This window comes from Eleutherodactylus coqui, chromosome 8, assembly GCF_035609145.1.
Source record: "Eleutherodactylus coqui strain aEleCoq1 chromosome 8, aEleCoq1.hap1, whole genome shotgun sequence".
NCBI lineage: Eukaryota > Metazoa > Chordata > Amphibia > Anura > Eleutherodactylidae > Eleutherodactylus > Eleutherodactylus coqui.
Genome location: NC_089844.1, coordinates 137739633 through 137764017, shown reverse-complemented (window position 1 = coordinate 137764017; position 24385 = coordinate 137739633). Strand labels below are relative to the sequence as shown.

General features: G+C 43.9%; 2 protein-coding genes across 5 annotated transcripts in view; one reads left to right on the top strand and one right to left on the bottom strand.

Annotated features, from left to right (window-relative positions):
* TNRC6A (trinucleotide repeat containing adaptor 6A) overlaps nucleotides 1-11943 on the top strand; it is a 70498-nt gene extending 58555 nt beyond the window's left edge. For 2 of the 4 annotated variants that reach the window (XM_066576536.1, XM_066576535.1), the window contains 11 exons: nucleotides 142-222; nucleotides 514-624; nucleotides 1407-1608; nucleotides 1735-1860; nucleotides 2020-2178; nucleotides 3149-3289; nucleotides 3377-3484; nucleotides 4228-4449; nucleotides 4941-5011; nucleotides 5100-5239; nucleotides 5662-11943. In XM_066576536.1, coding sequence (XP_066432633.1) covers nucleotides 142-222; nucleotides 514-624; nucleotides 1407-1608; nucleotides 1735-1860; nucleotides 2020-2178; nucleotides 3149-3289; nucleotides 3377-3484; nucleotides 4228-4449; nucleotides 4941-5011; nucleotides 5100-5239; nucleotides 5662-6028 — 1728 coding nt within the window. In that variant the 3' untranslated portion in view covers nucleotides 6029-11943. The remainder of the gene's footprint in view (nucleotides 1-141; nucleotides 223-513; nucleotides 625-1406; nucleotides 1609-1734; nucleotides 1861-2019; nucleotides 2179-3148; nucleotides 3290-3376; nucleotides 3485-4227; nucleotides 4450-4940; nucleotides 5012-5099; nucleotides 5240-5661) is intronic. The other 2 variants (XM_066576538.1, XM_066576537.1) reach the window with 1 other exon arrangement.
* Nucleotides 11944-13338: 1395 nt separating this feature from the next.
* LOC136576899 (mucin-4-like) overlaps nucleotides 13339-24385 on the bottom strand; it is a 53586-nt gene continuing 42539 nt past the window's right edge. Inside the window, exons 9-10 of the mRNA XM_066576534.1 lie at nucleotides 16143-16284; nucleotides 13339-13784 (exon numbers count right to left, since the gene is read on the bottom strand). Coding sequence (XP_066432631.1) covers nucleotides 13710-13784; nucleotides 16143-16284 — 217 coding nt within the window. The 3' untranslated portion in view covers nucleotides 13339-13709. The remainder of the gene's footprint in view (nucleotides 13785-16142; nucleotides 16285-24385) is intronic.

Here is a 24385-nt window from a genome sequence, read left to right as displayed (position 1 = left end):
TTTACACAATTCACCAAAGCACATCCAGCTTTCAGGTGCATTTGGCTTGAGCACAGATCATTGGTGTAATTGAGACTCCAGAGATTTAGTCCAACAATTAGTTGCAGTGTATTCTTTAAATATCTTTCCACCTTTTCACAGCGATTACTGGCTCAGCAACAGAAAGTGCAGAACCAGAGGGGAGGAATGCCCCCAGGAGGGCGCCAACAGCAGGAACAGCAGGTATGAAAAGCACTACTGATTTAGTATGTTAGGAGCTCACAGGTCTTAAAGACTGTTGAAACATTTGTGCATGAAAATTCAATACACATGTTTCTTGCGAAGACCCTGCAGGAAAAAATGATGCACGCACTTGACTTTTTGCATTGAGTTTTCCTTCTCATGCATTTAAGCTTCATAATTGGTTTGCAGGCTTTCCAGCATTCAAGTTTCTGTCTGGGGGCATTGCCAGCCCTGATCAACTCCTCTCATGAATGCACACAAGCTCAGCTCCCCTCCCCTCTCCTCTTTCAGGGGCTGTGTAGCAGTGATGGTGAACCTTTCAGAGACCGAGTGTCCAAACAGCAACCCAAAACCCACTTAACGCAAAGTGCCAACACAGCGGAGGGCGATGCTTATTACAACGTATGATTTTAACCCTGTCATTCTAAAAAGGGCAGAGCTATTTCACAATGGACAGTGTGCAGATTTTTTTGACCGCTTATTACGTTAATTGACCCCTGTTTACATTAGTTGTATAATTTGGACACCCCCTCTAAGCCTTGCCTGCAGCAGAGCTGCTATGATCGCTCTGTCAGGTAGAGGGTAGAGTGACGGGGCATCGGTGGGGAATGCCCCCCAACCCCCCCCCCCCCCCCCCCCTCCTCCACCCAGCTGCTTAGATGCTGCTGTCAGTGTTGAACGCTGCATCAAAGCACTTAAATGGCTACACTCACTGCCGGCGGCTGTCAGAAACAGCTGAGAGCCACCATGTATGAAGGCAGCTTGACTCAAGCCCACGTCATGCACTCTCTTGTGACCTATGACAGATATAACTTTCATGGGTAATTAAGGGGTTAAATGAACACTAATCGACTTGTCATATTGCTTATAACAGGATCTTTATTGTTTATATGTAGTCTTTCACTTCTCTAAGATGTTCCAGCATATGAAACAGTTTTTTTTTTTTCCTGAAGACGACTCCTTTCCATATTCTTTACTAGGGCATATATTTTGAGGACCTCCTCAAAGTGTAAAGCCGTTAAAAAACAAAGAGCAGCTATGACAGACCGCATGCATCCATGTATTATGTGATCTGCTGTTAGCATGGACAACCTGTTATACTACATTACCCCCCAATTCTCATAATTTTCACCTTTGCACCCTTTATATGCAGTGACTTATGGATGAAATCTTTTTATTTTAAGGCCCGCTCCCTTGGAATGCAGCAGCAGCAGTCTCGCCAACTCGATCCCAATCTCCTGATGAAACAAGCAATGCCTCCTTCACAGCAGCAAATGCTTCACCAGCCTCCTGTGAAGTCTTTCCTAGACAATGTTCTCCCCCATTCAACCCCAGAACTTCCAAAAGTTCCTTCACCCATCAGTGCTTTCAATGGCTTTTCATTAGGTGAGTTATTTTGCCTTTCTGCATTGTGTTCCGGGTGTTACTTCATCGTTATGGCGCCTGTATTTATTTACTGAGGAGCATTTGCAGATTTAAAAAAATTTTTTTTTAACTTCCTATTGTCTCTAGGCTTGAACTCGAATGTAAATATGGAACTTGGGGGAATGAAGGAACCTCAATCCCGCCTGAGGAAGTGGACTACAGTCGATAACATGTCTCCTAATAATTCACTGGACCAGAACTCCAGTAAACATGGTAATGCACATCCAGCTGATCGCTGTGCATGTAAATGAATGGGCAATTTATATTACAAAGTTATGTTCTGCATATGATGATTTTTGTTCCTATTTATAGTGATACTTCAGTCAAATGTGTCGCTATGTTGGGTACTAAAGATGTTTTATTGTCTAACAGGTGCTATTTCAAGTGGTTTTAGGCTTGATGATTCTCCATTTGGTTCTTATGACTTCATGAACAGCAGTAACTCTCCATCCAGCCCTCCAGGATCTATAGGGGATGGCTGGCCCAGTGCCAAATCGCCAAATGGCTCCAGCAGTGTCAATTGGCCACCAGGTGAGTTAGTCTGGTATTATGCAGCTTTGAACAGGTCAATGAACCATTAGCAGTTGTTATCAGAGGATGTTGAAGGAGTTCTCTGGGACTTTGAAGGAGTCATTCAGTACTGATAATTTTTTGAAGTTGCTCAGGATGTTGGAAAAATGCACGTCACCTTGCCTAACCTGATCCCCCCCACAGCTCCTGTTCTCGGTCCTCGCAGCTCTTGCTGCAGCAGCAGTGACATTCTGATCATGGGGAGTGACCACTGCACTTAATCGTTGCTCAAAGGAAACCAGTGATTGGCTGCAGCAGTCATATGGCCCTAGCGTCAATGAGGTCATTACTACAACGGGGTCCAGGTATTGGGGTGATGTGAGCATATTGTCTTTTTCCACTACCTTGAGCAAGTTTCAAAGAAATTTTTGAAGCTGAATCCTGCCACAGGAAGGAACACTGCAGTGCCAGGGCGCCTCCCCACGCTAGGCCCGGTGCATAGCACACAAGGAGGGGGCTGCTGTGAAAAGCTGCATCGCTTCAAAGCCAGCGGCTGTGGAAATAACAGGAGGCCAGCATAAAAAAGAACTGCGCCCACAGCCATTTTACATTTTTATTTAGCCTCCATAGAGGACTTGAATTTACAATCATTTGAGCACTCATGGCATATAACGCAATACTATAGTATTGCATTACATGTCAGAACATGGTATAATGCAATAGTATATACTATAGTATTGCATTATACCATGTTCTGACAGGCAACCACAAGCCGCAAACATGGCTTGACAGGCATTCAGTCATGGGGGCCTCCAGAAGGCCCTCGGCTACCATGACAACGGAACTTCACGATCTCCTCATACCATGATGATTGTGTATTGCTTGTATAGCTGATGTATTACTGCACCCCAGTGGGTGTAAGAAGAGCCTGTTCACAGCACTATATTAATGTATCTGTTTGCCATAAAATTTCTGATGTCTTTTGTTTTAGAGTTTCGCCCTGGTGAGCCATGGAAAGGATATCCAAACATAGACCCAGAAACTGACCCCTATGTCACTCCTGGCAGTGTCATCAATAATCTGTCAATTAGTACTGTGCGGGGTGTTGACCACCTCAGGGACAGAAATAGTGGTAGGTGCCCTACAGTTTCTTCACACTGTGTCGTCGCTGCCAGCACCGACTAACGTGTCATTGAGAGATTGCGCTTGACTATTGCAGGGTCATCCTCATCTCTGAACACCACGCTGCCTTCAAATAGTGCCTGGTCATCCATTCGTGCCTCCAACTACAACGTCTCCCACAGCAGTACCGCACAAAGCACTTCAGGTATGACTAGTGAAGAACCAGTTAAAGGAAATGTAATTAAAACCAGATAGTGAAACAATTTCCATTCTTCTAAACTGATTTTATTTTGATGGTAGATTATTTTATTTTAATTATTTGTCTGTACATGACTGGGGTCTGCAAGCTTGCCCTTGCTGTAGAAAAATGCTTTACAGCTGCATCACGGGCCATTCAGACAATGGACAGGAACTGACCCATTGACTTTTATGGGAGAGTGTTCCAGGCATCCTTTTTGACATCTGCATGGCGGGGGGAAGAGGTGTGCTGTGATCACCTTTCGTGGGTTACGGGAGTGTAGAAAAGTGAGTAAACACTGATTTGTTGTTTTACGCATGGGGGAACCAGTGACAGGGTTTCCTTAACTGGGAAAACCTCTTTAACCTAAAAATCCTATTTATTCAATAGGTAATTTTCTGATGACACATTCCCTTTAAGCTTGCCACACACAAGATGCCTGTTTTGGACGACCGGCAGGGAGATTGGCTGCTGCCGGCCACTTGGTGGCAACTTCTTTTCCTAAGAAGTTAAGCATCCTAATGTTGAAATCCAACTGCCCAATCCTCCTCATGTCCGACATCTGCTGTCACGAGGCTCCATACACATTTGATAGTTGTGCAACATTATTGGCATGTTCGACCGATTATACAACTTATATGTATGGACCGGTTTAGTCTAACTAAATTCATATATGTACTGAATAACCTCATTTTCTTTGTTGCTCACAGTTAGAAATAGTGATCCCAAACCAACGTGGTCTCCTGGTTCTGTCAACAACACCTCCCTGGCTCACGAACTGTGGAAAGTCCCTTTGCCATCTAAAAACATCAGTGCTCCGTCCAGGCCTCCCCCAGGGCTTACTGGTCAGAAGCCGCCTTTATCTGCCTGGGATAACGGCTCCCTGCGCCTAGGTAGTGGGTGGGGAACTTCTGATTCCAGATACACACCAGGTAAGAACTTGATTCTGGTTGGTATGTCTTGTTTACTTCAGCTTAGTAGTTACCCGGTTCAGGACTAAGCCATTATCCTCTGTGAATGACCTGGCATAGCTTCATTGTTTCCTCAAAGCACCCAGTGCTGCTAAAACATATTTTGAAGTTGTCCCCTGCTCTGATTTTAATATAGGGTATATAAAGTGTTGGCTCCTCGGGGGCGGGACTATAGCTGTAGTTTGGCAAGTCATTTATTTTTTTTCTTACATTTTTAATATACATATTAGCCCCAGTTATAGGTGGAAAACTGCTTTCTAACTGCGAAGCAGATCTTGGTCTGCTAAGGCCCTACAGCTTCCATTCACCATGGTATTGCCAGGTCAGCAGTGTATTATTTAGAACCGTGTCTTCTGCACCCAATTACTTGGTCTGTGACGGGATGGTGAGCAGGGTGTGTATCGTTTCTAAATAAAATATTGTTCAACTTTTAATATTTCTCTGCCTTTTAGGTTCCACTTGGAGTGATAATAGCTCAGGGAGAATAACAAATTGGCTAGTTCTGAAAAACCTAACACCTCAAGTGAGTACTGACATCTTCTGATCCTTTGCATTCATGCATAACAAATTTATTCCTTTTCCTCTACTCACTTCCTGGCACTTTTCTTCAGATTGATGGCTCCACCCTGCGTACCCTGTGCATGCAGCATGGGCCTCTGATTACATTCCATCTGAACCTGCCCCATGGTACTGCTCTGGTCCGTTACAGTTCCAAGGAAGAGGTAGTAAAGGCACAAAAGTCTCTGCACATGTAAGTAGCACGTCTTCTGTCTTTAGGGCGGCTTTACATGGGCCAATAGTTTTATTTTTTTTCTGGTGGCCACTTGATTGCTGTTCTAGCCGATGGCCTTCTATGCTGCTTGGAGAAAGGTAAGCAGAGCGGACAAGAGAAATAGTGACATGGCATCTTTCTAACATGCCTTTGATTCTACTTATTGCTGAAGGGTCACAGCAGTTGATATGTTACCAATATCTGCTAAGACAACCTCTTTTAGATGATGCTTTGCAAATGGTAGAGACTATTCCTAGCTGCAGGGATGGTGGGTTACATAATGCTCAGGGCGTTTGAACGTATTTTTTTTTCCTTCCCGTCACCCATAGAGCTGCAATATATTTTGCAGTGCCATACACAGACTTATTAATTCAGCTTATTTCCTTTCCCTCCCTCTGCAGGTGTGTTTTAGGGAACACTACTATCCTTGCCGAGTTCGCTAGTGAAGAGGAGATAAGTCGTTTCTTTGCACAAGGCCAGTCAATGACCCCTTCACCGGGCTGGCAGTCCCTGGGCTCTGGCCATTCCCGGCTAGGTTCTCTGGATAGCCCTCACAGCATCTCGAATCGCGGAGATATCAATCACTGGAACAGCCCAAGTGCTTCTGGCTCCAGCTCTGGAGATCTTCATGGCACTTCTTTGTGGGGCACCCCAAACTATTCCACAAGCTTATGGGGTAACCCAAGCAGCGAGAACAGGGGTCTGAGTAGTCCATCACCTGTCAGTGCTTTCCTACCTGTCGATCACTTAAACGGAGAGCCCATGTAGCCTAAGTCACCCATGACCTCAGATGATTGTTACTGATCAGCCCTGGCTGGACTTGTATGTGTGAAACCTCTGCAGGCTGCACTGTGGTAGCTCTTCTGCACACTTCCCGCTTTTTTCTTTTAGCCCACAACATATCAGTTTGAAATACTTGAATCATGCAGGCCAATATTATAATGTGAATAGAAAAAAAAATCTATATTTACACTTCCACAATAGTGCTATTGATACTATAACTGCGTCTAATGAGCTGTTTGTTGATTCCGAATTCCAGTTTTATATATTTTTTTTTCCAATGTCCAACCCCAGTTTGTACGTCTGAGCTCGGTATCTTACCCATCTGCCCTATTGTCTTCCCCATTTCCTCTGTTGCACTGAACGGTGTATCAGAATTTCGTGTTTCGTTTTTTTTTACCTTGTAATGATCAGAAACGGCTCAAGTGTAACTGTTTACTCTAGCGTGTACTTAAGACAACACATAAGTGATTTAATTGCTTGTTATTTCTAAGATGCCTTGATTATACCTACCTAATTGTGGTATTACAAACTCGTTTTAACTGCCTTTCAGCTCCCGAGGGACGCACAGTCGTCCATTGCAGAGCAATGCGATTACGACTGGCGCCTCCAGCGCTGAAGGGGGTTGAAAAGAACTGACGGTTATAACTTAGTTTTTAAGAAGTTAGAAGAAGAAAAACAAAGAATTGCACCAGGTTTTCATGACTAAAACCTAATAGAATTTAGCTCTACGGTTTTAATAAAAAAAAGAAAAAAAAACCTATATATAACGTTAAAAATGCAAAAAAAATAAAAAAGGACAAAACAATAAAAAAAAAAAAGTGGCCACAGCTGTGACATACACCCTACGTGTGCCAGTAGGGGGCAGCACTTTCAAAGGCTTTGCATTTTGATTTCGAGGTGCCTTACTGGGAACCTCTTGTTTACATTTTTATTTTATTTTTTCCCCCGTTGGGAGGGTCATTATCGTTATTTTGGGAGGGTCGGACTTTTTATTTTTTTCTTTCATGTTTACTCTTCCATTAGTTTAAAGAAAAAAAATATAAAAAATGAGAAAATATGCTGAAGATGCTTTTATCTCTGGGAGTCAAATTGTGTTTGTGTGTGCGTGCGTGCGTTTTTTAATTTCCTTTGAATTTTTTTTTTTTTTTACTTTTTAAATTTTTTTAAAAAGAAATTATCCTAAATGGGGGGGAAAACATTGTGGCTCTCAGGAATAAGATAGGTAAGAGTTCCTTCTCCCCCATGTAACAAAAAAAAATCACTAGAAGAATGCAAAATTTCAATATTTTAATTTTTTTTTATTTTGTTACGCACTAACCGTGCTAATTTCTCAAAGACTTTTTCCTCTCTGCCAAAAACAATCCCCCTTTACCCCCAACTCTTTACAGCTTCTGAAAGCCAACATAAAGAGATCGTTTTGCTTTGATGTGGTGTCTTTTTTTTTTTTCTTTTTTTTTCTTTTTAGTGAGTAGTCTGGAGATTTTGCTGATTATAACGATCTTCTTTTTTAAATGTTTAATGATATGGCTCAGTGTCTTCGCTTGTGACAGTGTTTTAATAATGTTTTTGCTATGTTTTATTTTCCCCGCCGATTATTTAGTAACTATGCACATTTTATGCACATTGTAACCAAGTACTGGGCTGATCGATTTATTGTGTGTTGTACAAAAGAGAAAAAAAAAAGGAAAAAAAATTTTTTTATGTTTAGGTGTAAATGATTGCAAATACTTAAAAATTGCAAAAAGGAACAAGTTACATAATATGTTGTTGCCATAAATGGTATTCTGCTTGTTTGGTCAAAGAATGAAAAAAAGAGAAAACTGAACAAGGATAAAAAAAAAAATAGATATATATATAGAGAAGTGTAAATCCTGACCTTTGACTCTTCCACCGCACGTTATAGTGGGGAACAGGGGTTACCAGCAGTTACTTTCCTGCCTCTTCTCCCTAGGTGTTTTTTTTTTTTTTTTTCATTTCTCCAGTGGAGGTCCAGCAAAGGTTGCTCCGGTCCTGCCCACAAAGCCCAGGAGTGCATCAATACTTGGATTGCTGGGTCCAAAGTAAACCTATGTTGTGCGTCTCATATTAGTGGATGATGCGGCATGTAAGTCAGTTCTGGGTTTTTTTGTGTGTTTTTTTTGTTTTGTTTTTTTTTTTTGTACCCAAAGTGCAGTCCATTTACTATTATGACAGTCGCCAAATAATTTATGCACCCAAGTGTTACTGTATAAATAGTGACAATAACAAAGTCAATTAGGTAGCAATTTGGACAGCTGATATACATATTCTGCAGCAATTCCTTAGAAATGCTACACAAAAGCTGTTGGACTTCGTTCACATCAGTGTCTGGGCTCTGTACGGAGCTTCTGTTACTGAATTCCCTCAGCGTACTTGCACTTTCACCTTTTGGAGCGCTCCTGCTCCGTCAGCTGTTTTAAGCTTCTTCCGGAAGCTGAAAATGGCCCATATAGCACTAGATTGGGTTGGGCCATCTTCAGCTGCCAGAAGGCGCTGTAAACGGCCAACGGAGCAGGAGCGCTCCAAATGGGAAAGGGCAAGTACTCTGTCCGGTTACTGGACAGCATTTCAGCGGTTGCTTGAATTGGCTTAAAATAACAGAGCTGTACTCAGCCGCTGGGATTCGGCGATGCCTCAGCATCTGCCCCATGATTGTTGTGAAAGATGACGTCAGTGGAAGTCAGGTGACTACTGCTGATGTCATCTTTCAGAACAATCAGCAGGCGGACAACGGGAAAACAACCCTGGATCCACATGGCTGAGGACGGGTGAGTACAGTTAAGTTTATTTTAAGCCAGTTCCTGCTATGTTTGGTACCTGGGCAACCCCTGTAAAACCCCAGACAAAATAGAGCAACATGCTGCACTATTTCTGCTGGGAAATTGTCAGGTAGCGTAATGGAAGCCAAACTGACCACCTAATGAGTGGGGTCAGTACAACGTTGTTCATTTCCATCGTAAGGCCATTTTAATGCTATAATAGAGCAGGAAACCAAAAAAAAAAACCAGCGTTGATGTGAATGAGTTTTTAGCACTCGTGTTTTTGACGTTTTCCAGGTTATCCAGGACTAAACTATTTGACCCATTGTCAAGATTGGCAGGGGTCTGTCGCTTGGGTTCCCTGCCGATCAGCTGTCTGAAGAGGCCTCTTTCAGGCCATTGACATCACTTTCATCGGTCACATGGCCTAAGAGCAGCCCGGTCCTGTGCAAGTGAATGGGATTGAGCTGCTGTACAATGTAAGATGCTGTGCCCTGTTATGGACTGAAGCAGCCACAGCGCTCGAGCGCCGCTGTCTCTGCAATCAGTTGGCTGAAAAGGACTGGTTGAGTGCTGTGGCCTCTTCTCCTTGGTCACATGGCCTGAGCAGCTCAGTCACATTCAAGTGAATGGGATATAGCTATTATACTAGACACAGACGCATTAAAATGTTACAGTTCTGCGCCTGGTATGCCGTGAAGTCATCGTGGTGGTTACCTGAGTGCTGCAGCTACATCAGACAGCTGGTTGGCGTGAGCCCAAGACCGCCACCTATTGGTAATGATTACCTATGCTGAGGGTAGATCACCAATATCTTGGTCCCAAAAAAAACGCCATTAACTGTTGGGCTGCACTTGGACCTGCTGACTCGGCCTAGCAATTATTGGTAAAATGTGAGCGCTAGCGCTTGTGCAATAGCCCCCTTAGGGTGATATCACTGTGATTGTTCATTATGAACCAAAAGGTTGATTAGATGAGAAAAATATGACTACTTTCTGAAACTGCTCCTTTCATTCGAACGGGACTGAACTGTAATACCAGACACCGCCTCAGGACGAGTGTGATGCTGTTTCAGAAAGTAGTCATGCTTTCCTAATCTCTTATATTCCCTTTAAACTTCCCTAAATTCTATTCAGTCCAGAAAATAGCTGCCTCTGCTACGTGTATATGTACGGGTGTAGCAAACGTTAACTTGACCATTTAACTCCTCCTAACTACAATGCAGTAAGCAGAGTTGGCCCAATGTGTCTGTCAAGTTCACAATCGCTACATCTGTATATGTACATTTATGCACCTTATGCCAAGCATCTGCCAGGAATAGAAAACCACTAGTTTGAGCCCTGACAACAGCATATGTTTATACCCCCACCCGTCGGTGGGCACAATACATATCCAGCCACTGCTGGTGGGGATGATAGGAGCAAGATTTACTGTGGGTTCTAAAAGTAATACTTGGGACAACCAAAGCCAGTTTTATAGATCTTATTTTTAGTTTTTTGTGTTTTTTTTTAATTTTTTTTTGTTATGAAAGAGAAATAATCTAACACATGGTGCATTAATATTCCAACCGATTCCAGGTTTTATACCCACAGAACTGGCGCAGCTTCGTTTCCCAACTATTTGCAAAAAAAAAAAAAAAGCGGAAAAAAACCTCGCAGCCCGTTACACTCTGCACACATTGCCATTTGCTCATTGCCTTGACTCTGATTGTTTTGTGTCAGATGATACAAAATCAAACTTGTGGCTTTTTAACTGTTTACAAATAGAAAATGATTGTACATTTTACAATTTTTTTTGTTTTGATGAAGTTTGAGATTAGTGAACCATGTACTTCTCGCTGCTTAGCCTTGGATAGATGGTTTGTGTTTTTATATATTTTTGTTTTTTTTCTTTTTGCAGTCCGATTTAATAGAAACCATTACATATGGGTCGGACTATTTTTTTTTTTTTTTTTTTCTTGTGGTGTGAAATGTGTTGCATAATCAGAGGAGAAGTGTAATATTCGTAATGTACGAGGCAAACACTTCAGCGTTTGTTCCTGGTATATAAAACATATAGCCTTAGTTTTATCTGGGAAAACCTTTTAAAGTGACCCCATACCTCCCCGGTAGCGCAGGCAGCCATTTATGCGGTATGTGCGGTTTCCCCACTGAGCTATCGCGATGCACAATAGAAACCGCCACATGACAGTTGGCCTCTGCTACATCTGTTAGATGGCTGCCACCGCTGCCAGAGACGGTCTGCTTTAAAGAGGACTCAGCCAGAATATGTTTCTAACTGTACTATCCTGCACTAAACTTGTAACTTGAAAAAAATATATATATATACAGGACACAGCCGCTTGGAAATGACATTTGATATTAACACTTGAGTATGCTTTTTACCGCCTTTATACCTCAGTTAAAGAACAACCCAGCAGTGACTAAATAGCATTGTATTTTCTTTGTATCTAGCACATTTGTCTTGCATTTCTCCCCCTTCCCTGGTGCTTTTACTAGCACAATGGTGTTTTTGTATTGTGTAGCTAGACAACGTTGGTTTAACCTGCCAATGAGTGCGCTGTGATCCTCGTACGGTAGTCATTTCAATCCGCCTTCTGTATTTCAATAAGACAAACACTTTATCTGTAACTTATTACAAACAGTACTGTAGTGAATCCTGGCCCTACTCTTACTGAAGGTGGGGGGAGGGGAGAGGGACGGTACCCTGCATGGTATTACTACACAATGTATTGCAGGGTCCATCGTCTCGCCCGCTCCCCACCCGATGAATTAAAAGGACTAATGTGTCGGGAGGCCTCTAATAAAGATGTATTTTCTGGTCTCGCACACTTTCTGGGGGCTTCATTATTAAGTAACAATAACTTTAAAAAAAAACCATGAAAGGAAAAAACATGTAAAAAAAATAAAAAGAAAAAAAACAACCAAAGCTAGCTTTGTGACACTTCCCAGGAGAAGGTATAAAGTATCTCAATGTTTAGCTGCCCTCCAAACACTTGAATGGAGCGATTCTTTTACAGCATCTTATTGTATTGTTCAAATGCTTGAATGCTTCCTGTTTTTATTTTTGTTTTATGAAGCTTGTTATGTAATAAATAAAGTACGTTTGCTCTTAATAAGTCCACGCGTGGTCGTCTCTTGTGTCCCGCTGAGAGTTCTAGGGGTCCCAGTTGGTATTATAAGCACATTATTTCCTTGAAGGGATAAAGAAGTGGACTTTGATATTCACAGTGGCCCTATAGTAATTTTGCCCATTCGCAGTAGTCCCAGTATTAATAGTGCCCCCCAATAGTAATGGTGCCCCCTGTACCTTCAGCTGGGCACCAACCCCACCAGGAAGTACTTTTACCTCAACTCTGTAGCTGTGGTCCAGCCACTACTAATCAGCGGCAGACAGGAGCTTCAGAGTGAAGGTAAGGAACTTCCTGTAGGGTTGGTGCTCCTAGTAATCAGTCACAACACAAAAGCACTGTGCCTGATCATGATGGAAGTGGTCAGCAGGGTCTGGTGCAGCTGGACCCTCCTGACATCAGATCAGAAGACACACCCTTTTTTAGCAAGATTGTTTTCATGCTAAAAAGTGTGTTTTTAGGTCTGAACAATACAAACCTGTGTTTGGGAATCTATGGACTCGTGCTTCACCATGGGTGACTTGTTCCATTACATACCATATTACTGGGACATTCTCCCCCTTCTCAGGGATAATACGCTACCTCGCAGAGACAGTACATGAAGTAGGTATGTAGTTGTTGCCATGTAGGTTCCATGCACACAGCAGTTTTTCTTTAAGTCCTACCCCTAAAAAATTACAACTGATCAATAAATTGCAGTGGATCCCCAACCCATTACAACCAACCACTTTCACATTTGGGCACATTCCTGTCACAGATACTGATGATGGTCACACAGTTCCTGTCACACAGATATAATAGAGGAGATTGCAGCTTGTCCTCCTGATTTATATATAATCTCAACCATATTTAGATGAATATAGAAGGTAATGATAATTAAACTCTTCCACCAGAAGGCAAAAATGGTATAGCCTCAGCTAATGACTTGCTGATGCACATGACATAGATCTGAAGTTGAAAGTAACAAAAAAAAAATCTCACACTGAAGGTTTTGCCTGGTAAGCATCAGATGGGGGGCTGCACTGCACAGAAGTGGCTGGAATACACAGATGAGGCCTCTTAGAGTGTGACAGCTAATTAGGTAAGGGGGTTTTGTAATTGAGCGGTGGCTGAGCTTGAACACGACCGCTTCATTCATCTCTGTGGGACTGTCAAAGGGAAGCCAAGTGCAGCACAACTTTTCAATAGTTGTAAACAACCCCTTTCCCAGTATAAAAACATTGGAGCCATGTGACCTGTCATGTTACCACAACTCGTGGCCATTGTTGTTCCTGTGGATGCCTTACCTAAAATACAATATTATTGGACCAAGAGTCCCGGCGTAAGAAGCCACGTCACCTGCGCTGTCCCCATCACATTGTCCGAGATCAATAACCGGCACTCACTCGCCTATTGAGCAACACTTTATTATTGGTAATACGTTAAGTGGTTTATCTGCTGCAAGAATCAATCTGCAAGACGGTAGTAGATGAAGTCATCAGACGGCCATGATGTGATGTGTGAGTCCAGAGCGGTGTCTATGGAGGTTGAGATGGGAGGTTCTGCAATCACATGGGATGATGTACGCCACAAAGAAGTGCTACACGGGGTATATAGTTTGTGTATGGTCAGCCTTGTGAACTTGTAGCGCTGACCAGTTCTGTAAGGAGCCGCTCCGTTTATAGTATGTATACTCATACAATGCAGGCACTGCCATGAGTGTCCTTGATAATGCGCTGGTCACTAGCCCTTATAGGTGCTCCTATCAGGATGCCAACAGCTATGCGGTCCAGCTTCTCTCTGTGTTCACCAGCTCCATCCCTTCAAAGTAGGAATGAGGTCTGCGGGCGTGAAACTGGAAGAAGAAAAAAACACTACAGTCTGCAGCGTTTCCTAATAAATGATGCAAGACTTCACATTTGTATTTATTACCAATCCTAAAGGCAGTTGTCTTAACTGGGCAACCTCTGCGTATACGCCCAATGGGCATTGTAGAATGGTGAAGGTTGTATCGTATACTTGCCATTTTGCTGCATAGGGCTCAAGCCATGTTGGAAAAATGTGACCGCTCAACCACAGCTGGGCTGCTTTTGGGAATATGGACAACCTCCTTAAATAAAAACATGGCACCAATACTGTTTTTTTTGTTTTTTTTAAGCTCCTGTCTGTTTCAATATTCATTTGAATGGAACTGAGCTGCAATACCATACACAGCCTATGGTGAAGGGTGGTGCTATTTCTGGAAGAAAACGGAAATGTCTTTATCTCGTACATCCCCTTAAGGATGCAGCCATTTTTTTGCTTCACTTTGTTGTCTCCTCTCCATTTTTAAGTTGTAACTTTGATTTTTTTTCTGTTGCCTTAGCTGTCTGAAGGCTTGTTTATTGCAGGACGAGTTCTATTTTTCAATGCACCATATAATGTAATTAAAAGCACAAGTGGAGTGAAATGGGGAAAGTGCAATTGCGCCATCTTTGGGGTGGGGGGGGGTCTTATTTTTACAGTGTGCACACTGCAGCAAAAATTACATAACACTTCTGTGGGGCAGTAGAATGTATGATAATGGAATAAAAAAAAAAACTTCCAAAATCTTTTTTGACACCACCTTACCATTTTCTTTTTTTAGGACTTGATTAATATGTTACATTAATAGATTAGATTAAAGGGGGTTTGACAGTAAGAAGGAAAAAAACACAATACTTGGCTATTCCTACCCCGTCAGTCATCTTACCGCATCTTCTCCTGGCTCCAGCTGGACGGATCCTCCTATTCCTGATTTGGAGCGTCCAATTTCGTCAGTCTCTTTCCAGAAGGTCGGTGTACGATATGTCACTAGTGACGTAGCGTTCACCACCTAGCAGGGAATGCCGGGCCATTGCAGAGACTGCACATGCGCAGTCTCAGCAATAGCGCGGCATACAAGTCAGCATTGCATGCTAGACAATGATCGCCATGTCACTAGTGGTGTGGCATATGTTGACCAGCAGGAAAAATAATGCCGGCAATGTACACTTCGTCGCTGGAAGAAGAATCGGCCAGCTGGATGTGATGTGACCCAGGGGACTGGAGGAGCCAGGAGAAGATGCGGTAAGAAGACCGATTGGGGAGGAAGAGGCAAGTTAATTTTTTTTTTTATTTATTTTTTCTTAATGACAAACCTCTTTAACAGATGTTGCAATACCAAATGTTTTGGGTTTTTCCTTTGTTTTGATTTTTTATTCATATGGGAAAAGTTTTTGTTTTTTTACTTTTATTCTTTACTTTTTTACAATTTTTTCCACTTTGTTTTTACTTTGGAGACTTGAGCTTGCGATCATTAAGTCACTAATATACTGCAATACTTGCAGCATTAAGTATTTCTGTTGGCACTGTAGTAAGGCGTGCCACATACAAGTCTTAATAAACAGAAATACTTTGCACTCTGAGGCCATTCAGAAGACTCCTGGCTGCCATGACAGCTGGTGTACCTCGTGATCACAGCACAGGGAGCCAATTGGGCCATTTAAAGGGTTAACGGCTGCATTCGGTATGAACACCGTTCACAGCCGTTACGGTCTAGTATCAGCTATCAAACACATCCAACACCGCTCATGACCCAGACACTGTTTTGGAGTGCCATATTAACCCAGCGCCTCTAGGATGTACATATATGTCCTGGGATGTGAAGGGGTTAAATAAAAATATAATCCAATATGGATGCTTTTATCCAGAAATCGCACCAATCTTATCATTCACTTGTGACTGATATTGCAGTATTCACTTGAATGGAACTAACCTGCAATACCATACCTAGCCTATGGATAAGGGTGGTGCTGTTTCTGGAAGAAAGGGGCCATGGTTATCTAATCTCATAATCCCCTATTGATGGATGAAAGTATATGTATAAGAGAATTCTCCTGTTTCCAGAGCCGCAGTCACAGATATGCAGCACCATATTTTGAGGTAGAACTGTATTATGCCTAGTGCAAAGCCTGAGAGGGCGGAGGATGACACAGATGATGTCTGCTGCTGTTTGTATCCCGGCATCATGCTGCACTGGCCATTACACATCAGACCCTGATAATCAAGGCGCTTTGAGTTAAAAAAAAATGTCCGTGTTGCCCTGTGATTGCTATGGCCGGTTTTGTTACTTTACTGTTGGAGCCATAAATAGTTGTTTTCTTGGGGCATGGTCACTTTTGCCCATTATGGCATCTGATAAACTGGCACGTACCGGAGACTGCAGGGACAGCTGGTGCAGGATGGGGAAGGGAGTCCAGTGGATAGGTTCCATAGGCCAGCTGCACACTGACACATCACTAGCTTTCCCGGAGTCGATCATCAAGTCGTTGACGCTGCTGCAACTTGTCTCCAGCCTGGAAGACAGGAACGGTGTGCGAAGTTACCAAGAGAACAACATGGGTCCAGAGCCTAAGGGGCACTCCAACCAGAATAAACCTTATATCGAAACCGGGAGGAACTCACATTTTTAAGATGTTGGGTGAGATGCAAATTTTTTAGTCAAGATCCAAAATCTTGGTGAAAGCAAATCTTAACCCTTTCCAATCCACTGTCTGACGTCTAAAGACATTCTGATTGAAGGCTGTACAGCTCTGATGTCGGAAGACATCCGGCGGGGTATTCTTACTGTAGATTACTGGCCGCTCTGTTGTCGGGGGCCTCTCCAGCATGTCACATACCACAGTACTGGCTCTAGCCAGCAGATGGCGCCATTGTGTAATGGCAGAAAGAGAAAGCCCCCTAGGAAACCATGAATCCAAAATTGGATTGCAAAGGGTTAAAAGGGCCTTCCCGATAATAACCTTTATCATATGATAGGTGCGAAATGCTAGATTATTGGTAGTCTCACAACTAGCACGCTGGTCGAGATGGCCGCGGGTGTATGGAGCCAGGTCCAAACATTGTGCAGAAACGGATAAATGAGAATCTGATGCTGGTGAGCAGGGATGGAGACCCCTCATTCTAGCAATTGGTTGGGACCCCAACACACAACCCCCCTGATCTAGGAAAAGCCTCACTTTTCCTTATACAGAGCTTTAACCCCTTAGTGACGGAGCTTTTTTGCGATTTTCCATTTTCGTTTTTTCCTCCTCCCCTTTAAAAAATCATAACTCCTTTATTTATCCATCGACGTCGCTGCATGCGGTCTTTTTGCGGGATGAGTTGCATTTTTCAATGGTGCTATTTATTGTACCATATAATGTACTAAAAAACTTTTTTAAAATTCTAAGCGGAGAGAAATGGAAGAAAAAAACGGCATTCCACCATTTTTCGGTGCGTCCTGTTTCTACGGCACACAAACTGCAACAAAAACAACATAACTTTATTCTACGGATCAGTACGATTGCTACGGTACCAAACTTGTATAGTTGTTTTTTTTTTGCTGCACTACTTGTATTTTTTTAAGATACTTAATTTTTTTAAAATTGTTTTTCTGTGTCCATTTTCTGTGCACAATAACTTTTATTTTTCTACCGACATAGTTGAATGAGGGCTTATTTTGTGCGGTACGTCCTGTCCTTTCCGTTGGTACTATTTTCGCATACAATTGACTTTTTGATCGCTTTTTATTACATTTTTTCTCAGAGATAGTGTGACCAAAAAAGTGCATTTCGGGCGTTCTTTATTTTTTTTTCGGACCATGTGTGGGGTAAATAATATATTACTTTGATAGATCGGACTTTTATGGACGCAGTGATACCAAACACGTAATTTAGTTTATCATTTTGATTTTTTTTATTGCAAATATGGCAAAAGGTTGGGTTTTTTTTACTTGTATTACTTTTTTTAAAAATAATTACTAAAACTTTATTGATCTTATTTTTACACTTTCTTTTGGTCCTCCTAGAGCAGGGGTCCCCAACCACCGGGCCGCTGACCGGGGCCGGGCCGTTGGGTGGTTAGCGCCGGTCCGCGGCACCGCCCGGAACTTTTGCTCTAAACACAAGGCCCGCGGGCCGAATCCAGCCCGCTGCCTTGTGCTATGTGGCCCGCGGCGTACCGACGCCGCTCACCACTGAAGCGATTACCAGTGGGGGCGCCGCAGCTCCCCGCTGGTAATCGCGCTGATCCCGGCGCACACACTGACGTCTGTGCAACCAGATTCCCCTCCCCGAGTCCCCTGCTCATTAGTTCCGCAGGAGAGGACTCGGGGAGAAAGCGTTCCAGGCTGCACACTGACGTCAGGGCAAGCAGAGAGAGAGCGACAGCAGGGAGGAGGTAAGTATATGGGTAGGGGGGCTGCCTATTACTGGGGAGGGGAGGGGGGGCTGGGCTGGTTATTACTGGGGGGTGGGGGCTAGTTATTACTGGGGGTGGGGGCTACTTATTACAGGGGAAGGGGCTGCCTATTACTGGGGGGGCTGGTTATTTCGGGGGGGGGGGCTTATTACTAGGGGGAGGGGCTGCTTATTACTGGGGGGGCTACTTATTACAGGGGAAGGGGCTGCTTATTACTGGGGGGGCTGGTTATCACTGGGGGGGGGCTACTTATTACAGGGGAAGGGGGTGCCTATTACTGGGGGGGCTGCCTATTACAGGGGGGGTCTGCTTATTACGGGGGAGGGGGGCTGGTTATTACTGGGGGGGTGGGGGCTGCTTATTACTGGGGGGGGACCTGCTTATTACTAGGGGGGCTGCGTATTACTGGGGGGCTACTTATTACAAGGGAAGGGGCTGCCTATTACGGGGGGGACCTGCTTATTACTGGGGTGGGGACCTGCTTATTACAGGGGGAGAGGCTGCTAATTACTGAGGGATGGGGGCTGTCTATTACTGGGGGGGGGGGAGATAAATTATATGCTGCCCTATGTGTGTGCTGGGGGGGGGGGGGGATAGATTATATACTGCCCTATGTGTGTACTGCCAGGACATTCTAAATGTCATTAAATAAGAATGCACTAAACTCCAACCCCCTTCGTAACCCCGCCCCCTATAACCAAAGCCCCGCCCAACCCTGCCAGGCCTTGTAAAAATGGTCTTGCTTGAAGCCGGTCCCTGGTGCCAAAAAGGTTGGGGACCCCTGTCCTAGAGGACCACAACCAGCGATGCTTTGATCGCTCCTGCAGTATAACATAAGCTATAGCAGGGATAGCTTGATAGGCAGTCTGCTAAGGCAGCCCTGGGGCCTTTTGGAAGGCCCCCGGCTGCCATCACACCTGCACGGCTCCCCCGATCTCCCCGCAGGGGGAACATACGGGACCCCCGAACATCGTTTGGGAGATTTAAAGAGTTAATAGCCGCGATCGGCCGAACAGCCGATTGCGGCTATTGCTCGCGGGTGTCAGCTGTAATAAACAGCTGGCACCTGCGCAATATGGAGGGAGATAGCGGTGCTATCTTCCTCAATACACATCCTGCAACAGCAGAACATAAAAACACTATAGGGACGTCACTAAGGGGTTTACTCGCCCCGCATACATAGTGATTTAAACTATAAGGCCTATGGTTTTCACGTCTGGCGGCTGCCCAGGGATTCGCACATCCAATTCTGCATAAACACCCACTGCAGAACTCTGAGGCTCAAGAGTTCTACCTGAGATTAACATGTGTGAACATGCGCTAACATTCTGGCTGCCTGCAGCCATCACTAGAGGGAGCTACTGTATCCATGTGTAGCAGTTTGCAGTAGCTCCCTCTAGTGGTGACAGCAGGTAAGTAGCACATTATCTGCAGGGAATTTGGTATCTGTATTCAAAAAGGGTGGAAATTACATTAGGGCTGTAATGTGGACACAGTTTTGTTGGTATCTGTATTATGACTCCAGTACCTTTTCTACTTCTCTTATACAGTCATGTTTCCATAAACAATCCCGTGGATTTCATACTAGGACGCTACAGCTATGGCTTCTGCCACAGCTGGAACAGGAAATCCCAGGTTTCATCCTCCAACAGGATAGAACCCACTCCGCCCCAATGAAGTCAGAAGTGAGCTCAATAGGCGACTACCAAATAGACGGATTGGCCGTGCAGGTGGTGACAATGGTGAACGTCTCCCTTGGACTCCACTTTCCCCAGACCTCACACCTTGTGATTTGTATCTTTGGGGGAGAATGGAGGTGGGGGTGTTAGTGTCTACACCACCCCCCCCTTACCACCGACCATGCATGATCTGTGGCATCCCGAAATTAAATGAGTAATTGTAGCGGTCGGTCGTGATGTATAGCAGGAACTACTGGCTCTATATGACAAAGGGGTCACACTGATCACCTCTGATGGGGAAAATATTTTTGATGTTGTGCAACAAAACCTCTTGAGTTCCTGTTTCCATTTATAGCAACTTTCTGTATCGGAGTGTCATTAAACGTGAGGCATGAGGGGTTCAAACCGGGAATAAAAAAAATATATATATATAACACATATATATTATACACACAGCCAGATCTGCCCTAGTTTCCTGCCTGTTAAGCACGGGCCGCAGTCATCCACTGCTCAGAAATATATGATGTGGAGCACAGAACGCTGCGTCAGCCATCCTAACCAGACACTGCGCCCGAGAATGATTGCTGCCCACTCACGATGTCACACAATGCATTCTTGGTATCCGCTTATCCTACAAGTCCAGTTAATGACACGGACAGACAATTAATGTTTATGTCCATCTTTGCAAAAAATCATTTTTACTGCTTGAAAACATCTAAAATAAAATAAAAAATGTCAAGCAATATTGCCAACAGTCTTGATTGAAAATCTACCGTACTGCGTGCACAGTTCCAGTGCAGACCTATGTGTCTCCATGGTTACAGACTACAAGTAACTTTGTGTGCAGCTCCTGTATTCACACTCCCTCCCATCTATCCCCCATATTTCTTTCTAAAATACATGTAGTAGGGACTTTTGCTTTGCAACACTGGGGTCCCACGTTGGAAACCCACCAATGGCAACATCTGCATGTAGTTTATATGTATGTGACGGTTTCCTCCCGCACTTCTCATACATCCTGATTGTAGTTCTAAGGGGAATGATGGCCATGTCGGCTTTAGTGCATAGTGGGATAATAGGAGCAATCTTCCTCTTGGACCAATAGTCCGAGATCGAAAAATTGCAGCATGTCCTATTTTGGGGAAATTCTTGTTCAATAAACGCCCATTATTTGCTATGGCAGTGACAAAAAAGTATTGCTCTCGTATGCCGTGTGATGCGTTTTTTTCTACCATTTTAACTATATGAACCACATGTGATTTTTTTTTTCATGCATGTGAAACATACATGTACATCGATGAGAATCATGTATTTTAATGCCAAAATGCATCGTACACGCATGAAAATCACAGAACAATTGCTGGTAAACGCTGCAGGTCAGATTTTACCCTGGTAACATATGGCAATGCTAGTGATCTCTGTGTGACTGCTGCCCCCTGGTGTCTAACACTGGGATTACATGTGCAATTAAAAATGCTCCTCACATCTCAGCCTCCTGTGAGTGAGAACAGGGGTATTAGGGTATGTTCGCATGGTGGTAGTTACAGTAGCAGCAAAGTGGATAAGATTTTCAAAATCCCGTTTATGTGCTGCCGGAAAAAATCTGCTGTGGTGATTGACATGTGGTACGGAATTTAAATCTGCAGAATTTCAATTATAATACCAGATTTTCGGTGCAGAGTCCAGCTCTTCGGATAAATGGATGAATTCTGTGCAGAATTTCACGTCGAAAACTGCATCAAAATCCACAGCAAATGGGCAGCGGATGTACTGCAGACACTCTGGAGCAAATCTGGCCCATGTGGACATACCCGTAGGGCCCTTTTGCATGGGAACGGTCATCGCTTAGTCAATGGAGGTAGAACCCTCTGGGGGTCATTCGCTAAAACCACCTCCATTCACAGTAAACAGGCAGTCGTTCATAGATGAATGACTGCCCGACTACACGGGCCGATCGTCATTCAGTTTTCACACGCAAAAACAATGACAAACGATAATCAAGCCAATTTTCATTCGCCATTCAGTTGCTGAATGCATTTACACTGAACTATTATCGGCCCGTGTAAAAGCGCCCATAGGGATTAATGCTGTCGCACTTGCATTTTAATCCATTTAATGTTAATCCAAAAGTGTCTCCTTGGTGTAACTTCTTAGTGTATCACATATGTGACTTCCACAGAAGGTGGCACTGTATAGTGTATCACATATGTGACTGTCCACAGAAGGTGGCACTGTATAGTGTATCATATATGTGACTGTCCACAGAAGGTGGCACTGTACAGTCTATCATATATGTGACGGTCCACAGAAGGTGGCACTGTACAGCGTATCATATATGTGACGGTCCACAGAAGGTGGCACTGTACAGCGTATCATATATGCGACTGTCCACAGAAGGTGGCACTGTACAGTGTATCATACATGTGATGGTCCACAGCGGGTGGCACTGTACAGTGTATCATACATGTGATGGTCCACAGAAGGTGGCACTGTACAGTGTATCATATGTGACGGTTCACATAGGGTGGCACTGTACAGTTTATCATATATGTGACAGACCACAGAGGGTGGCACTGTACAGTGTATTATATATGTAACAGTCTACGAAAGGTGGCACTGTACAGTGCATCATATATGTGACGGTCCACAGAGGGTGGCACTGTACAGTATCATATATGTAACAGTCTACGAAAGGTGGCACTGTACAGTGCATCATATATGTGACGGTCCACAGAGGGTGGCACTGTACAGTGTATTATATGTAACAGTCTATGAAAGGTGGCACTGTACAGTGCATCATATATGTGACGGTCCACAGAGGGTGGCACTGTACAGTGTATCATATATGTAACAGTCTACGGAAGGTGGCACTGTACAGTGCATCATATATGTGACGGTCCACAGAGGGTGGCACTGTACAGTGTATCATATGTAACAGTCTACGAAAGGTGGCACTGTACAGTGCATCATATATGTGACGGTCCACAGAGGGTGGCACTGTACAGTGTATCATATATGTAACAGTCTACGGAAGGTGGCACTGTACAGTGCATCATATATATGACATTCTACGGAAGGTGGCACTGTACAGTGTATCATATATGTGACGTTCTATAGAGGGTGGCACTGTACAGTGTATCATATATGTGACGGTCAACAGAAGGTGGCACTGGTGCATTGTACTAAAGCCATGCCAGTCCCTGAGTGTAATAGAGCTAATGTGTGTAGTGATGACTTCCCAGCAGGCCACATAATGGAGAAGAGTCCAGATCAACCGGTTCTCGTACAACTGGTGTTTTCTATAGTAACACATGAAGTCTGCACTTTTCTGCCACAATTCACAGAGTTAATCCCTCAGCATAGTGTAACGGGGGCTGCGCTCAAAGTGAACAACTCGCCATTGTCTATGGTCTATCCTGGGGCACTTCAATAACGCTGCGGTTAAAGGGCCGGTGAACCTACAGGTATAGCTGCTATATGAGTATGCCAGGTCTCAGCAGCAGAGATATGTGCTATTAAAGCCATCATAGGTGGCGGGGATCAATAAAGAAACCTGAAATGGCTGATAACGGGAAACAATAGAGTTCAACTGCACAAAAAAACATTAGATTTAACCCCTTACGGATATCCCCCATTTTTGGTTTCTCCTCCCAACTTTCAAAAAATCAGTACTCTTATTTTTCCATCAACGCAACTTTCTGAGGGCTTGTTTTTAGCGGGATGAATTGTATTTTTCAATGCTGCCATTTAATGTATCATATCTACAGAAAAACCTTAAAAGTGGAGAAAAACTACACCATCTTATTGAGGGAGAGGGTCTTGTTTCTACGGTGTACACACTGCAGCGACAATGACATGATAGCTCGATTCTCTGGGTCAGCACGATTACTGCAATACCACATTTAGAGAGTTAGTTTTTTTGCTGCACTACTTTTGAAAAATAAAATTTCTTTAAAAAATAGTTTTCTGTCACCATCTGAGTTAATAGGGTGGTGTGGGACATCCTATTTTATACTCGTGTCATTTCGAGAATGTTTAACTATTAGGGCTTATTCAGACGACCGTATATCGGCTGGGTTTTCACGATGGCCGATATACGGTGTCCCTCCCTGCAGGGGGAGGAGGCTGGAAGAGTCGGGAGCAGTGCTCTGAGCTCCCACCTCCTCTCTATCTCCTCTCCACCCCATCTCCGCCCCTCGGCACTATCTGCAATGTGAGGGGGCAGGACGGGGGCGGAGCTATGTTATGAGACTTACCTCCGCCTTCATCCCGCCCCCTCCCATTGCAAATAGTGGCGCGGGGCAGAGAGGGGGCGGGAGCTCAGTGCACTGCTTTCGGCTCTTCCAGCCTCCTTCCCCTGCAGAGAGGGACACCGTATATCAGCCGGGCGTGAAAACCCAGCAGATATATGGTCGTCTGAATAAGCCCTTAGATCGATTTTTATGAATTATTCCTTGGAGACAGATTGACCAAAAAGTACAATTCTGGTACTATGTATTTTTTTTTCCTGACAGCTTCCATCGTGCAGGATAAATAA